Source organism: Heptranchias perlo, chromosome 10 (assembly GCF_035084215.1).
Source record: "Heptranchias perlo isolate sHepPer1 chromosome 10, sHepPer1.hap1, whole genome shotgun sequence".
Lineage (NCBI taxonomy): Eukaryota > Metazoa > Chordata > Chondrichthyes > Hexanchiformes > Hexanchidae > Heptranchias > Heptranchias perlo.
Genome location: NC_090334.1, coordinates 34,612,486 through 34,628,208, shown reverse-complemented (window position 1 = coordinate 34,628,208; position 15,723 = coordinate 34,612,486). Strand labels below are relative to the sequence as shown.

The 15,723-nt window shown below is 40.7% G+C and overlaps 1 protein-coding gene across 2 annotated transcripts in view; it reads left to right on the top strand.

The window, feature by feature from the left end:
- baz1a (bromodomain adjacent to zinc finger domain, 1A) overlaps positions 1–15,723 on the top strand; it is a 61,678-nt gene that overhangs the window by 22,420 nt on the left and 23,535 nt on the right. For both annotated transcript variants that reach the window (XM_067991445.1, XM_067991446.1), the window contains exons 13-21: positions 950–1,045; positions 1,150–1,374; positions 1,768–1,933; positions 3,159–3,266; positions 7,186–7,328; positions 7,736–8,455; positions 9,505–9,671; positions 12,467–12,642; positions 15,287–15,435. In XM_067991445.1, coding sequence (XP_067847546.1) covers positions 950–1,045; positions 1,150–1,374; positions 1,768–1,933; positions 3,159–3,266; positions 7,186–7,328; positions 7,736–8,455; positions 9,505–9,671; positions 12,467–12,642; positions 15,287–15,435 — 1,950 coding nt within the window. The remainder of the gene's footprint in view (positions 1–949; positions 1,046–1,149; positions 1,375–1,767; positions 1,934–3,158; positions 3,267–7,185; positions 7,329–7,735; positions 8,456–9,504; positions 9,672–12,466; positions 12,643–15,286; positions 15,436–15,723) is intronic.

Sequence of the window (15,723 nt, the reverse complement as noted above, 5' to 3'; positions counted from 1 at the left end):
CTCCGTGAGGAGAAATATTTTAAAATTCGCTCAAAAATCACCATAACACACCAGAAATAAGACTGGGACCCGTTACACTTAAAATTGAGTACTGGTGGAAATTGGCGTGAACTGCACTTTTGCATGGGGGCAGAGCTATGTTAATGAGCGGCAGAGCGTTTTGGCAGAAGTTTCACAGAATTGGTTTAAAAGATCAAGGCATTTTGCATGGGGCATAAAGACAGCCGTAAGTCACTTATGCCCGAATTTCCTCTAACTTTTGCGCCAAAAGTCAGCATTAGAACATTGTTTCAATGCAAGTTTCCAGAAAATTCCTGGCCATATGTATTAGGAATTCTAGATCTTGTACAAAGTATAATATAATGGGGTAGCATTGTGACTATTTTTCCAAAAAGCAGTTTTTGTTCGTTTTGTTGGTTCAACTGATATAGTTCAGAAACTTAACGGTGGATGTTATAAAAAGTGTTCTCCACACAAACTCCGAACACACCATCACACTAGAGTAAGAATTTAAAGCTTGTACTGCTGATTTAAATTTGCATTGGAGCTAATTTGTTTTAAATTGATTTTCTCTTTTTATCCTGTTATCTTCTCCTTCGTACTTCTAATTTTATAAATTCTGCTAATCCCATCTGACATTTAGCAGAATCTACAAAGGTGCATAAGCTTGAATTTCAGTGTACTGTTTTTAATGGGGGGGGGGGGGGGGGAAGAGAGGAGAAGAGCAAGAGATTGGACAGAATTGAAAAGCAACCTGATATTTTTGCAGTTTAGGTGCCGTCAGCTTGGTAATTAAACCTATCTTGGCATAGAGGTTTCAAACTGTAATGCAGTATTAGTCATATTGCTCAGAAGTTGTACTCTCGTACCTTTTGTCCTTCATTATTGTTATTGTGCATAACCAATGGAACCTCTGACACTTATTTAAACATGCTAATTTTGTTTACAGATTTAACAGATGCTTTAGATGAAGATCTAGATTCCACCAAATGTGCACTTTCTGCAGTTGCAGCTTTTGCAGCTGCATGGCCCCAGCTCTACCAAGGTGCTTTTTTCTTTTACATTCCAGTTTGTATTTGCAATGGAAAAACTTGCTTCAGTTTGTTGGTATAACGATCACCTAAATGTTTCCCCACTTATTTATTGAAGGTTGCACATTGCGTGATTTGGATCTTGATAGCTGCACGCTGTCTGAAATCCTCAGACTTCACATCCTGGCAGCAGGGGCAGATGTGACACCGGCAAATGCAAAGTATCGATACCAGCAACAAGGTGGATTTGATGCCACAGATAATGCCTGTGTCGAATTCAGGCTGAGTAATCCAGGACTTTTGAAGAAACTAACAAATACACCAGTGTATGATTTGACATCAGGTACAAAGACATTGGACAAAAATATAATTAAACCTTGAATTTTTTTTTTCTGTCTTGAAAAAAGAATTTGTTACTCTTACAAAAGTTTGGTTCAGTTCTTAAGAGGGATAGATTGTTTAATTATTGCACAGTTGAGAGCTTTTAAAAATAAAGCCATAAAAACATGTTTTATTTATAATAGAAATCAAAAGTTGACACTTCTGTAAAGTTTTCAAAGAAACTAAAGTGTGCAAGGCTATGCATCTGTAGTTTCTTTTACGTATTAGTACACGTGATCAGTTAAGCTACCAAAATGAAGAATAAATTCTGTTGGTAGGCTAGGTCAGTAAGCACAAAACTTAAAATGTGCATGTAGAAGTGGCATGTTGTAATCACTTTCCTTTTTTTTGTCAGCGGAGAAGCTGAAGGTACTGCATGCTCTCTGTGGACAACTGCTAACTCTGGTTTCCACAAGAGATTTCATTGAAGATAACGTGGAGATTCTGAAGCAGGCTAGGCAGGAATTTAGGGAACTGAAAGCTGAACAACACCGCAGAGGGAGGGAAGAGGCTGCCGCAAGGTATGGGCTAAACACATGAACGCCTAATACAAGATGCTACAGACTAGATATGTTGCAGTCAGTGAATAAGTTATTTAATTATGTGCCACTACTGTGCATGAAAGAACTTGTATTTACATATTGCCTTTCTTGGCCTCAGGCTGTCCCAAAGCAGTTCACAGCAAATTAATTACTTTTGGAACATAGTCACTGTTCTGTCGGCAAACATGACTGCTAACTTGCAAACAGCAAGGGCCGAACAAATGAGATGAATGGCCAGTGAATCTGTTTTTTGGTGGTTTTGGTTGAGGGAGGAATTTTGGCCAGGACGTCGAGAAATTCCTGCTTTTCAATGATGCCACCTGGGCAGGCAGACAGCATCTCCAACAATGCAGCACTCTGTTAGCCTAGATCATGTGCTCAAGACTGCAGTTGGGCTTGAACCCACAACCTTTTGACTTGGAGGCAAGAGTGCTACCAGCTAAGCCATGCTAAACAAGTCAATTGTGCTGTCAGCTGCTGCCTCCACTCTGCACAGTTGTGCTGAAGTCTGTATGGACCTTTCTCAGTACTGAAACTGAAGCAGGCATAATTCTAAATGGCACCTTCATAGAAAATGTGTGTTTCATTCTACCAAATTATCTCCAGTAATCTTGTTTTCTTAACCGCCTCCCCTCACTTGGGATGTGCCTTTAAGTATAGTGTATTCTTTCTTTAAAGAAGCTATTAAGTTTTCAGTTACAATTTAAAAAATTTTAATGTAAGTTTTACAGTACTACCACAGAACTGGAAATTTATAAATGGATAGTTGCAAATTAATTATTTGTGATGAAGTTGGATTAAAATCCAGCAAGTGTTTGTCCCTGTAGCCTTTACATAAGTGGCTTCCACTATCAAGTTTTGCATTTGTTTTTGAAAATGCACATGTTGGAAACTGGTTTCACAGTGGTCCAGAGCACTGCTGTTGGATTTGTTTCCTCTCACCACCACCTTACTGCAACTTCTTCGTCTCGCCCCAACCCCATACACTCTTTTTTTTGTGTGTTTTTTTTAAAAATGCAGATTGAAACCTACATTCTTTCCTCATTGAAGAGCAAGAAAAATATCTTGTCTATTTTCTCTTCAATCTAGAAAGGATAGACTAACTGCAACCGCTTTGCCCCAAGAAAGCACTCAATTTCATACTTGTACAGCTTTCTTGCACATAGCCTTAGAAAATGAAATTAAACTTAACTTTATTTTACAGATATCGCAAGAAAAAAGAAGAGCGACTGAAAGAACAAGAACAAAGAATCAAGGATAGACATGATCGGCTAAAAGAAGAAGAACAGAGAAACTCAAAAGGAAATGCAATGTACGTTGTTTTTTAAATCATCATTATGATCCATGATCCATGATCCAAGTACTGAGAAGTTGTGCTCTAGGCTTAACTTTTGGTAGTGACTACAATCTAAAATGTCCTAGGTGGTAAACCACCAGGGGCCAGACCCTACTGTTGGAATTATGCACTGTGGCCCTAAACATACTTCAACACATTGTTTTATAATTGTTAGCCAACAAATTACATTAAATGCTAATTGTGCATACCACTTGCATCACCTGCCACCCCCAACCAGTACTGCACAGATGTCTGGTGGTTAAAATTCTAGTACTTTGCTTGTTGAGTAGCTATCAATGCTTTTAACCCGCTCAGTTTACCAGGATATAAAATGGCAAATTTGATGAGGTAATAGGAATGCTGTTCTGCTTCCAATTTTTAAAAAAAAAATTCCAGCATTGCAATTTTTAAAAATTGTAGATAGATGCCCCTAGTAGCCCAATTTACCCATTATAGCATTCATCAACAACTTGCATCTCTATAGTACTTGCTGCAGGAGGCCATCTCAAAGACAATGAGCAGGATGGAAAACAGCATTAATTAAAGAGGTTTTTTGAAAACTGAGAGAAGTGCTAAGGCAAAAGGAAGTAGGCTGGGAGTTGGAGAGAACAAGACTGTAGAGGCTAAATGAGTTTTCATCGTTGAGGAGGAGGGATGAGTGAGCAGGGGCCAAGCAGTTAGCCCACTGTTAAAAAGCAGAGGTTACATCTTGGCCTGTAAGGCTGGAGGAAAACACTACGGTAGGGGAAGTGAGGCTGTGGAGGGATTTGAAGTGGGAATGAAAATTTTGAACCTGAGATTGAGCACCCCTAAATTTTAGACTCTGCTATTCTGCCTGATCCAATAATTTATCAACAAGTAATGAAATGCTTCCTAATAATGTGTCAAAATTATTTCTCACTTTAAAAAAAAAAATCTGTCTTCTGATCCTATTTCCTGTGAATTTACCCTGTCTAAACCATTTAGTGTTTTGTATATCTCAATGAAATCAAGTTTATCTTTCTCCCTTCTCCACACCCAACCCCCACCCACCCATACCAGCTGCCTCCTTTCAAAAATGGGTGAAATTTCCATCTTGTATCTTGCCTTGTCACATCTCTGAAACATAGAATCATAGAAGTTACAACATCTTCAGGCACTTCAAGTACAATGAATTACACTGAAGTGCATTTACTGTTACATAAGCAAATGCAGCAAGATCCCACAAATGTACATTTCAGTGCCATTTTTTTTCTTTTTTAGAATTCTAGCCTCCCCTCTAGCACTTGTTTACTATTATGATTTTGGAAGAATGTTTGTGTGTCTTTTTGCTATCTGCATTTCCTGGGTGCCCTTTTTTGTTGCACTTTTTTCAACCTATTTAGGCAACTTTCCTAACCTGCCATCTCTATGATTGCCTATTTAATGTGCATTTTTCTTGTGCCTATATTAATCTTGAATAGTCAACATTCACTTTGAAGTGTTCTGTCTTTCAGCAATGCAGTACTTCCCCATTAACTTCCTTTAGTTCTTCTGTTGAAGTTTATCGTTCCAAAATAATGTTTTTTGCTGATTGCTACTGATCACTAATCTAAACAGTTTCACTACTTCTATACAATGAAACTGACCTGATTATTTGTTACCAGGCCTAGATGTTAAATATCCCTAGTGGGTTCTTTAATGTATTGGATCAAAAACTAATCTTAGCAGTTATTTAAATTTGTTTGATCATGGTCATATTTAGTCTGTCTGAAGCTTTGGACAGCGATAGCTTCTGTGGATGGTCAGAAAAGGAAAAGAATCACCACTTAAGACAATTTAATAACTACAATAAAATTTATGTTGCGTCATCATTTATTGTTGTACTGTGTTTTAGTAAATTTGTTTGGCATTTGAAGTGTAAATCACAATCTCTTGTAGTTTAGTTTACCTCTCAAGTCGAGGACGATCCCATGAGGTCTACCACATTATTCGGTGGTAGAGCCCTATTATTACCTCCTGTTTGGTAATTCACACCAGATTATTTTGTTCGGTTTTCCCCTGAGGTATAAGTTTAGCTTCCTGAATTCCTAATTTTTCTTGACCATACCAAATAGCTTTTTTCCTCTCCTGTTTTTCATGAATGTCCTGTATCCCATCATATTAAATTGATCCTCATATTTTCTTTGGTGAGTCACATTTCTGTAATCTTGTATCAATTATCTGTTACCTTGTATGCATCTATCTCCAGCATCCTATTCTGATTTATAATTTTGGTTATAGCTGATAAAATTCTCCTAACAAAAAGCATATGAAATCTTAGGTTTAGTATTATCTCTTGGCTTTTGCATTTTATGCCCCCATTCCTCAAACCTAATGAATTTTTATAGGTTGCAGTTAGAATATTGTGTTCAGTTTTAGGTGTCCTGCTTTTTAAAGAAGGACATGGAGAGGCTGCAGAAGAGATTCACTGAGATGACACCAGAGATGAGGAACTTTAGTTAGAGAAACTGGGACATTCCATTAGAAGGTTAACTGGAGATCTGCTAGAGGTGTTCATAATTATGAAGGATTTTGATAAGATAAATAGGGAAGAACTCTTTCCACTGGTCATGAGTTAGTAATTTAGAGAGCATAATTTGAGATTCATCACCAAAAGAATGAAGGGAAAGGTTAGAATTTTCAATGGAGAGTTGGTAGGGCACGGAATGCCCAGCCAGAAACAAGTGGAAGCAGAGACTGTAATAGCTTTTAAAAGGGAAGTGAATAAATAATGAAAAAAGAAAAAATTCAAAGGTTATGGGGGAAAATAGAGTAACTTGGCTTCATTTAGCGCCTTTCACATCCTTGGGTGTCCCAACATGTATCACAGTCAATTAATTATTTTTGAAGTGTAATCACTGTTGTGTAGGCAAATATGGCATCCAACTTGCACACAGGAGGGTCTTGCAAATGAGATAACCAATTCATTGTTTTTGGTAGTTGAGGGATGAATGTTGGCCAGGACAATAGGAGAACTCCCCTGCTCTTCAAATCGTGGACATGGAATCTTTTTTGCCCACCTGAACAGGCAGATGGGGCCTCAATTTAACATTAACATTTCATCGGAAAGACCACATCTCCAACAATATATGACTGGAGTGGGATCAAGTGGATAGTTCTTTCAGCGTAGGAACAATGGACCAAATGGCCTCTGCTGTAAAATTCTATGAGTGCTACTAACATCCTGGGTCTATTTACCCTCCATCTCTAATTTAAAATATCTTTTAATTCTGTTTGTTTATAGCTAGTCTCTGCATTCTATTTAGCTTCAGGGTACATAATATGAAGTTCTTTTTTTTTCCATGAGCCTTAATTTTGAGTGACCAGTAATTTACCTTGAACTAAAACATTAAAATATCTTGAACCATTGTTGTAGCGAATGTTTCGGCAGATTCTGTAACCAATAAATAAGCTAATTATCTACTACGTTAGGCAGCTTATTTCTTTTGTCCACCTCCACACCAGAGTTTAGCACAGAGCCCACAACAGGATTGTGTATAATAGTCTTGATCAAGGCCATTTTAAGATATCCGGTTTAATCTCTGGCCACTGATCTCAGCTCAAGTAATGGTTAGGGAGGGGAAATCACTTGAGTTCCTGCATCTGATTACTATCTAGTGATTCTTGTTGGAAGTGCACTTGTGGGGTCACTGGATGAGAACAGGATTGGACTTGACTATGAACCCCCACCCTTTCCTGAGGTGGAATAGCCTGCCATAATTGTAATGCTTTACATGAAGAATGTTCACTTGGGTTGAGGTAATGGAATGTGACTGGTACCTGTGGTACTGTACTCCAGGAGTAGAAAAACATTTATGGGGAGGTGGGGTGCGGGGGGAGGAATGAAGGATATATTTTTGCTTTATCATAGTAAATATAATTTTTTCTCTTGCAGTGATGAGGACGTGACTCAGGACCCGACTCAGGAAGAACTCGACACCAGCACAGAGAGCCGGGAGTCTGCACAGAAGGACATAGGGCATGATACAGCCACAGAAGATGAGGAAGAATTGGGATCAAGTAAAAGGGGTCAAAAAGGTTGAGCCTAGAATTGCTATTTCCTGTATTGATGTTGCTTTTTCCACCACAACATGCCTCGGAGAAAAAAATCATTCATCTAAGTTTCAAAATTTTTATTCCATTTAAAACAAAAAAAAAAATTGGCCATTTTAGAGTTTGTTTATTACATCATAACTATATTCTCTTAATTGGTAAACCTGTTTTTTGTACTTTCTGATGGAATTAGATAGGTATTTGAAAGGGAAATATAATACAAGGAAAAGGCAGGTATATGATTAGAATAGATATCTGTAATTTAGGAGTTAGCACTGGCATGGACATTTTGCCAAATGGCCACCTCCTGTGCTGTAATGTTCTGATCAATATGCTGTGGTACTGTATTTTGTGTACTTATTAGGATTTTGTTTGTGTGTATTTTCATATAGGAAAGAAAAATCAAATTGGGTTTAAAAGTGCCCAGAATCATGAGGAAACTGAAGAAGCTGTGGTAGAAAAAAAGGAAATCTTAACTCCAGAAGAAGAGGAAGCTTTGAAACGTGAGCAACAAAAAAAGGAAAAAGAACTTGGAGGGAAAATTCAAAATGCTACATCCTGCACCAATATTCTCCCTTTGGGACGTGACCGTATGTACCGTAGGTATTGGGCCTTAAATTCTGTGCCAGGCTTATTTGTGGAGGAAGACTATGAAGGTTTGATGGAGGACATGTTACGGCCTTGTCCTGTCAAAACTCTAGGTGAGAACCTAGAGTCTCAGGGAAATAAAAAACTTTATGATAAAGCACAAGGTAATCAATCCTCAGGGAATGGAGCTTCAGGGAAGATGGACCAAAAGCAGCATGAGCCACATAGCAGAAACGTTTCTCAGGACCAAAACTCTTTAGTTTCTCCTTTGCAATCTTCACAGCCATCTACCTCAATCCAGGACCAAATTCTCGACACCAGCTATACAGCAGAGTTGCACAGGCCAGTAAACAAGCCGAATCGATGGTGTTTTTATTCATCACCGGAACAATTAGATCAACTGATTGAAGCACTTAACTCAAGGGGAAACAGAGAGAACTCCTTGAAAGAAACTCTTCTCCAGGAGAAAAGCCGACTAACTGAGTTCCTTACTAACTTTCCTGTGGAAAGATTCAATGTTGCAGGTAAGGTCTTTACAACCTTACCAGTTGGGTAGCCTCAAAATATTCTCACCCCTGAGCATCTGAAGGTTAATATTTGCTTGACCTTTTAGAAGCAATGTTATATAAACTCATACTTTTGGGATTGGTGGGAAAAAGAGAATCCATAATTTGGGGTCAACTGTAACATCCTAGTACTGTATTAGCATTTTTGAGTAAAATCTTGTTTCGGTAAGTGGAATAATGTTAAAATGTTATTATGGCTGCAGTGTTTCAGTTACCCTCAGGCTAATGCTTTCATGTTATGGACAGCTCCATAGCCATTTAGTTCATTACTGTTTTATATTGGCTTTCTGTTTATATGTATGATGGGTTATTCATACAGTATGGCATGAATTTATAAAATGGTCCATATTCAATCTTAAGATGTTCAGATTCCAATAGCTAGAGTTTGACATGTCAGTTTTGATACTGAAAACAGATATGTAAGGGTGTGTCCATTTATTTTTGTAATTGACCATTTTATTTTTGTTAACCTGATACTTATTTAATACTTCAATTAAAAGCTGCATTCAGTGTTTTATATAGCAACGTGTTAATAGCACAATATATGGCTTGCGTTGGATTGTATTCTCCTCCTGACCAGTAGTACAGTAGGTGCTCAGCTAGTGACTGATTATAACTAATACACACTTGATCATTACTGGGAGCGATGTCAACTGACTTGTGTAGAATCATATCTGAGTAATCAAAATAAACACATGCTCTACCAAGCTTGTCATTAAGCCAATTAACACCAATTGACTACTATTTTATGCTTCTATTCTGATTAATCCTGGACTTTATGCAAGTGCAGAGCCTAAAGAAACCGTTCAGATTTTTTTAAAAGCATGAAAATAAGGCAGAGAATTGGCATCTTTGTATCATACTGTGGTTGATGTGGCGGGGTGGGGGGTTGTTCTCACTTCTGTTCAGAGGGCAATATTGGCAGAAGCCTGGTGCAAGTGAGGGGGGATGGCTTGGAAAACGCTGAGGGAGAATATAAATCAAGCCAGTACAATATTGATTTCCAGATAAAGCTCAAGTGGAAAGCAAGCCTGCTCGAAGTACTTTAAAAGGTGCTCACAGCACACATGACACTTCCCTATTATCTGCTGAGAAGCAGCTTGAACTGCGATTGAAGGATCTGCTGCTGGACATTGAAGATCGAACCTGGCAAGGAACTCTAGGAGGAATAAAAGTATGTATTACAATATGAAAATATCAGTCGCAGGGTTTGGAATTTCATATTTTTATAATTTTATAATCTCTTTTATAGTGTCTTGCATATAATATTATTTCTGTGTGCAATGGTTCTTCAATACCTTCCTGTCAGTTTTTCCATTTTTTTTCGCTCGTATGTTCTGATTAATATTACTTGTCTTTGAATCCTTAACACTCCCTTTCCTCCTTTCCCAATGTGTTGTTTTAATGGAATTGGAATTATTGTAGCACTCATTACAAGAAACGGCTGAGTGCACTGGATACAGCAAAGGCTATGGGCCCCAACAACATCCCGGCTGTAGTACTGAAGACTTGTGCTCCAGAACTAGCTGCGCCTCCAGCCAAGCTGTTCCAGTACAGCTACAACAATGGCATCTAGCCGACAATGTGGAAAATTGCCCAGGTATGTCCTGTCCGCAAAAAGCAGGACAAATCCGATCCGGCCAATTACCGCCCCATCAGTCCACTCTCAGTCAGCAGCAAAGTGATGGAAGGTGCCGTCGACAGTGCTATCAAGCGGCACTTACTCACCAATAACCTGCTCACCGATGCTCAGTTCGGGTTCTGCCAGGACCACTCAGCTCCAGATCTCATTACAGCCTTGGTCCAAACATGGACAAAAGAGCTGAATTCCAGAAGTGAGGTGAGAGTGACTGCCCTTGACATCAAGGCAGCATTTGACCGAGTGTGGCACCAAGGAGCCCCGGTAAAATTGAAGTCAATGGGAATCAGGGGGAAAACTCTCCAGTGGCTGGAGCCATACCTAGCACAAAGGAAGATGGCAGTGGTTGTTGGAGACCAATCATCTCAGCCCCAAGACATTGCTGCATGAGTTCCTCAGGGCAGTGTCCTAGGCCCAACCATCTTCAGCTGCTTCATCAATGACCTTCCCTCCATCATCAGGTCAGGAATGGGGATGTTCGCTGCTGATTGCACAGTGTTCAGTTCCATTCGCAATCCCTCAAATAATGAAGCAGTCCAAGCCCGCATGCAACAAGACCTGGACAACATCCAGGCTTGGGCTGATAAGTGGCAAGTAACATTCGCGCCTGACAAGTGCCAGGCAATGACCATCTCCAACAAGAGAGAGTCTAACCACCTCCCCTTGACATTCAACGGCATTACCATCGCCGAATCCCCCACCATCAACATCCTGGGGGTCACCATTGACCAGAAACTTAACTGGACCAGCCATATAAATACTGTGACTACAAGAGCAGGTCAGAGGCTGGGTATTCTGCGGCAAATGACTCACCTGACTACTCAAAGCCTTTCCACCATCTACAAGGCACAAGTCAGGAGTGTGATGGAATACTCTCCACTTGCCTGGATGAGTGCAGCTCCAACAACACTCAAGAAGCTCGACACCATCCAGGACAAAGCAGCCCGCTTGATTGGCACCCCATCCACCACCCTAAACATTCACTCCCTTCACCACCGGCGCACAGTGGCTGCAGTGTGTACTATCCAAAGGATGCACTGCAGAAACTCGCCAAGGCTTCTTCGACAGCACCTCCCAAACCCGCGACCTCTACCACCTAGAAGGACAAGAGCAGCAGGCACATGGGAACAACACCACCTGCACGTTCCCCTCCAAGTCACACACCATCCTGACTTGGAAATATATCGCCGTTCCTTCATCGTCGCTGGGTCAAAATCCTGGAACTCCCTAACAGTACTGTGGGAGAACCTTCACCACACAGACTGCAGCGGTTCAAGAAGGCGGCTCGTCACCACCTTCAAGTGCAATTAGGGATGGGCAATAAATGCCGGCCTCGCCAGCGACGCCCACATCCCATGAACGAAAAAAAAAAGTATAATTTGTGGGAGCACCTTACTTGGTTAGGGCAAGTTCTGGCGGTTGAGTATTAAGGAAACTACTGATGTTGAGGGGATTGTTCGTAATTGGTGTGTATAATGAAGGAGAGATTGTTTTGGGTTAATGGTGGAGGAAATGGTTGCAAATGGGAGTTGGAAGAAAAAGGCTTCAGCGGGAGGAGCCCAGGGAAGAGATCTGAAAAAAAATAGTGGACAACAGCCTTTTGGAGAAAGGACTGCATGGAAGAGACTAAAAGCAAACCATGGAACTTGGGAGGGAGGAGATAGCCAAGGGGACAATAAAAAAGCATATGATGGGGTTTAAAAATAAGAGTGAGACCAGGAATAAAAAGGTGGCTGCCAAGTTTTCCAAAAATGGGGGTAGGGAAAGCAGTCACATTGGGGGTTTTAAAAAGCTGCGGGACTACAAATGAGGTTGTTTGAAGAGCAGGGCTAGGAATGAGTGGAGAAGAGCTTTCAATTTAAAAATAAAAATAACCTTTACCTCATGGGGCTTTCAATCCAGCAAGAAGATTTTTTTTAAAAAAATTAAACTTTACCACAAATGGCACAAACTTTTTTTTTAAGCAAAAGACCCTTGTACTTTTCCTAAGGAGTTGCAGGAGGCTTGGGACTTGTAGTGAAGGCAGATGGGAGACACAGGTAGCAATGCATCTAGTGATTGCAGGGCTGAAGGGGTAAATCTATACTGTTCAGCTTACTTTTATTAGGCATAAGTAGGTGTGATTAAAATCATGACAGTAAGGAAGTGTGACAACAGGAAGTGTATAGAGTTACACAAATTTTACAATTGCATACATGTTTGCTCTTGGTGTGTGCATTTATTTCCAATTATGGAATTGTATGTGCAAGGACTAAGTTTGGTCCTTAGCAGTAGAACAAATTACTTCATCCATTTTAAATAGAATGCCTAACTAACTTTTCTATGAGCAGGTGATGGAGCGGTATGCGTGGAGAACAGCACTAGAAACGAGACAGTATGAATTGTTGAGTGAAGCACGTCCTACACAGAATGGTTTTCGATTACTGGAAAATGAAACTATTAAAATTGAGGGGGAGGAGGCCAAGGAAATTGATGGCATGAATAATAGATATAACTCTAAAGACAGGTATAACTAATATGTTGATGCTTTATTTTGAGTGATTTAGGTCAAAATATGACCAGAGAAATTCTGTCTGAATGCTTGCGATCCGTTAACTAGATTATAACATAAAATTGTTTTGTTCTTTGTGGGGAGGGAATGGGGGAGGGGGTGTGGGTCTGCTTTCTGTATTTCCAAATATTGAATTGGTCCATGAAAACCACATCACTGGTAAATCTGCAGTATTATTGGCCTAAGCAAATCACATGGCCATTAGCAATCACATAATTACCAGAAACCAATCCCTGCACACCCAGCCCAACATTCTATGCAGCGAGCATTTTAACAGAGCCTGCTCCCTCGTGGCCCAAGCCGTTGACACTTTATCCTTGTCTCGAAGGTACCTGGGGTTTATGGTCTAGGTTAAGAAAACGTTCAGTGTGAAATGTAGGGCCTACACTGACCACTTATTCCCAGGGAGATAATTTTAGTGGCTAGTAAAAGGTCAAATGCTTGAGTTTGGATTCAGGTCTCCATAGGAGTGGTGAGGTTATAAACTAGTTGATTTAAAAGAAATTGAAATGGAAAGGGATATAGTATCCATTCTATTGCTTTTCTGTGCTGAACTGGTATTGGTTGACCTTGAGCCGATGTTCCAATAGCCAAGAATTTGCCAAGCTTAAAACTTTCCTGGCTGTCCCAATAATAACTTTAGAGGAGACTAATGAAATCTTGAGGACCATCATGTTAACATAGAATACATGGACTTTTTGACGGTTAATTTGCATTGAAGTGTTGAAGGGTCTTTGCGGGTTTCTATTATATAAAATATTGGCCAGATTTCCTGGGACTTGGCTGTAGATTAACAGGAGCTCTGAATTTTGCGCCGAAGTGCCTTTTTAAAAATTTGTCATCCATCTATTGGTCCTATCATTATTTACGGGATACTTAAAATATTTCTAATTCATGCTTCGTCAGCCGTGGCTCAGTTCAGTGGGTAGCACTCGCCTCTGAGTCAGCAAGGCTGTAGGTTCAAGTCCCATTCCAGGACTTGAGCATATAATCTAGGCTAACATTTCAGTGCAGGACTGAGGGAGGTGCCATCTTTGGGATGAGATGTTAAATCGAGGCCTTGTCTTCCATCTTAGGTGGACGTAAGAGATCCCATGGCACTATTTCGAAGAGGTGCAGGGGAGTTCTGTCCGGTGTCCTGGCCAATATTTATCCCTCAACCAACATCACTAAAACAGATTACCTGGTTATTATCATATTGCTGTTTATTGAGCCTTGCTGTGCACAAATTGGCTGCCGCGTTTCCTACATTACAACAGTGACTATGCTACAAAAGTACTTCATTGGCTGTCGAACAAATCTTTCTAACTAAATCTGTCACAGGTAAAGTGTTTTAAGTACTTCAGTGAGGTACATTTGGCTCTTTTACTGTCATCCCATCGGCTTTAACTGCCGGCGGGACTTCCGTTTTCGGGTTGCCTGCGTGCACACAGGTGGGTCCCTGGGAAACTCTGAAGTCAGCGGGTTGTCCTGAGGTCGTGAAATTATTGTACTAGGTTTCTGCAGATCAGTTGCTTCATGTTTCTTTAAAGCAGCCCCATATAAATTGAGCTCTGTTGTGAAGTGAATATGGGAAAACTGTCTTATCTGAGGATCTTTTGGTTTTGTTTGTTTCTAATGTATTTGTCTTGAACTGACCAAACTTGTTGCAAAGAAATTCTTAATAAACAACACGGGGTGATTTTAGAAGGCAATTGTGGGGACGGGGTGGGTGGGCTCCAAAGATCACGGAAATCCCGTTCAGGTTCGGAAGCCGGCTCCAACCCGCTGACTTCCGAGTTTCCCAGGGACCCGCATGGGTGACCCGAAAACGGAAGTCCCGCCGGCAGTTAAAGCCGACGGGATGACAGTTAAAGAGCCAAATGTACCTCAGAGGTACTTAAGACACTTTACCTGTGACAGGTTAAGTAGTTAGAAAGATTTTTAACTTAGGCGGCTTGCCCACCGTTTCTGATTCACGCCCGGTGTGAAACCAGGCATGAAGGGCCAGATCAGGGAAAAAGAAACAAATAAATTAAATTTAAAAAAAACATGCAAGGAAGTGAAAACACGAAATGCACCTACCTTTTTTGAAACCTGCTCCGATGTCCTGCACCTTCACCCACTTTCCCCGCCTCCGCCCCCCCCTCACCGACCGATGTCTGTCTGTCTGTCTGTCTGTCTGTCTGTCTCTCTTTCTCTCCCCCCCCCCCCCCCCCCCCCCACCAAACTGCGTTGCAGCTCCTGATGGCAGCCAGCGTGTCAATCAGGTTAGCTGCCGGGCTCGAAACCTGGAGAGGACGTTAACCACTATCAATCAATGCGCGATCATGTCGGAAACGGTAAGTTTGGTTCGTGCGGGTTTGCCACGTGCCCAATTCTCCTCCTCCACCCCCCCCCCCCCCCCGGCTTTCATCCCGCCTCCCTGCTAATATCGGGGCCCATAAGTCAATCAAATTCATGTTAACTGTGAATGCATACAGAGGTTTGATAATTACTGCAATAATGTCAATTTATGGTATTCTTTTAGATATATTGATGACAAACTGATGTGGTACTCAAAAGATCACTTGTATGGCAGTGTGACACTGACAGATATTGTCTTTGGTTTATGATTCAGGCCTTTGGAACTCAAGACCGAAACAAGAAGTTCGGTATCTACCAGTGCTAGTACTCCACAACATGTAAACTCTGTAGTGCGTTACCTGGCTGTTGCTTTGCTTCAGTTGGAACAGGGAATTGAGCGCAAGTTCCTGAAGCCCCCTTTGGGTTGGTATCTTTGTTTTAAAAATTCAGTGAGCAAATTTGAATTTCAAATCCCCAGTTTGCTTAAGTCTCTGGTTTTAAAACTGGGATCCTGTACTTTAAGGGGTTAACAGGGGAATTCCATGGGGTCCCAAGGTAATTGCACTTCCGTCCATCGCATCTGAACTTTTTTGTCCTTGACTTTTTAGAATATTATTTATCTCGCTGTATATTAATAAAACAAGTTTTCTGAAGGGTAGTACTGTTCCTTTAGATGCTATCTTTTGGCAGCTAGGCTGGGGACCCCAAAGT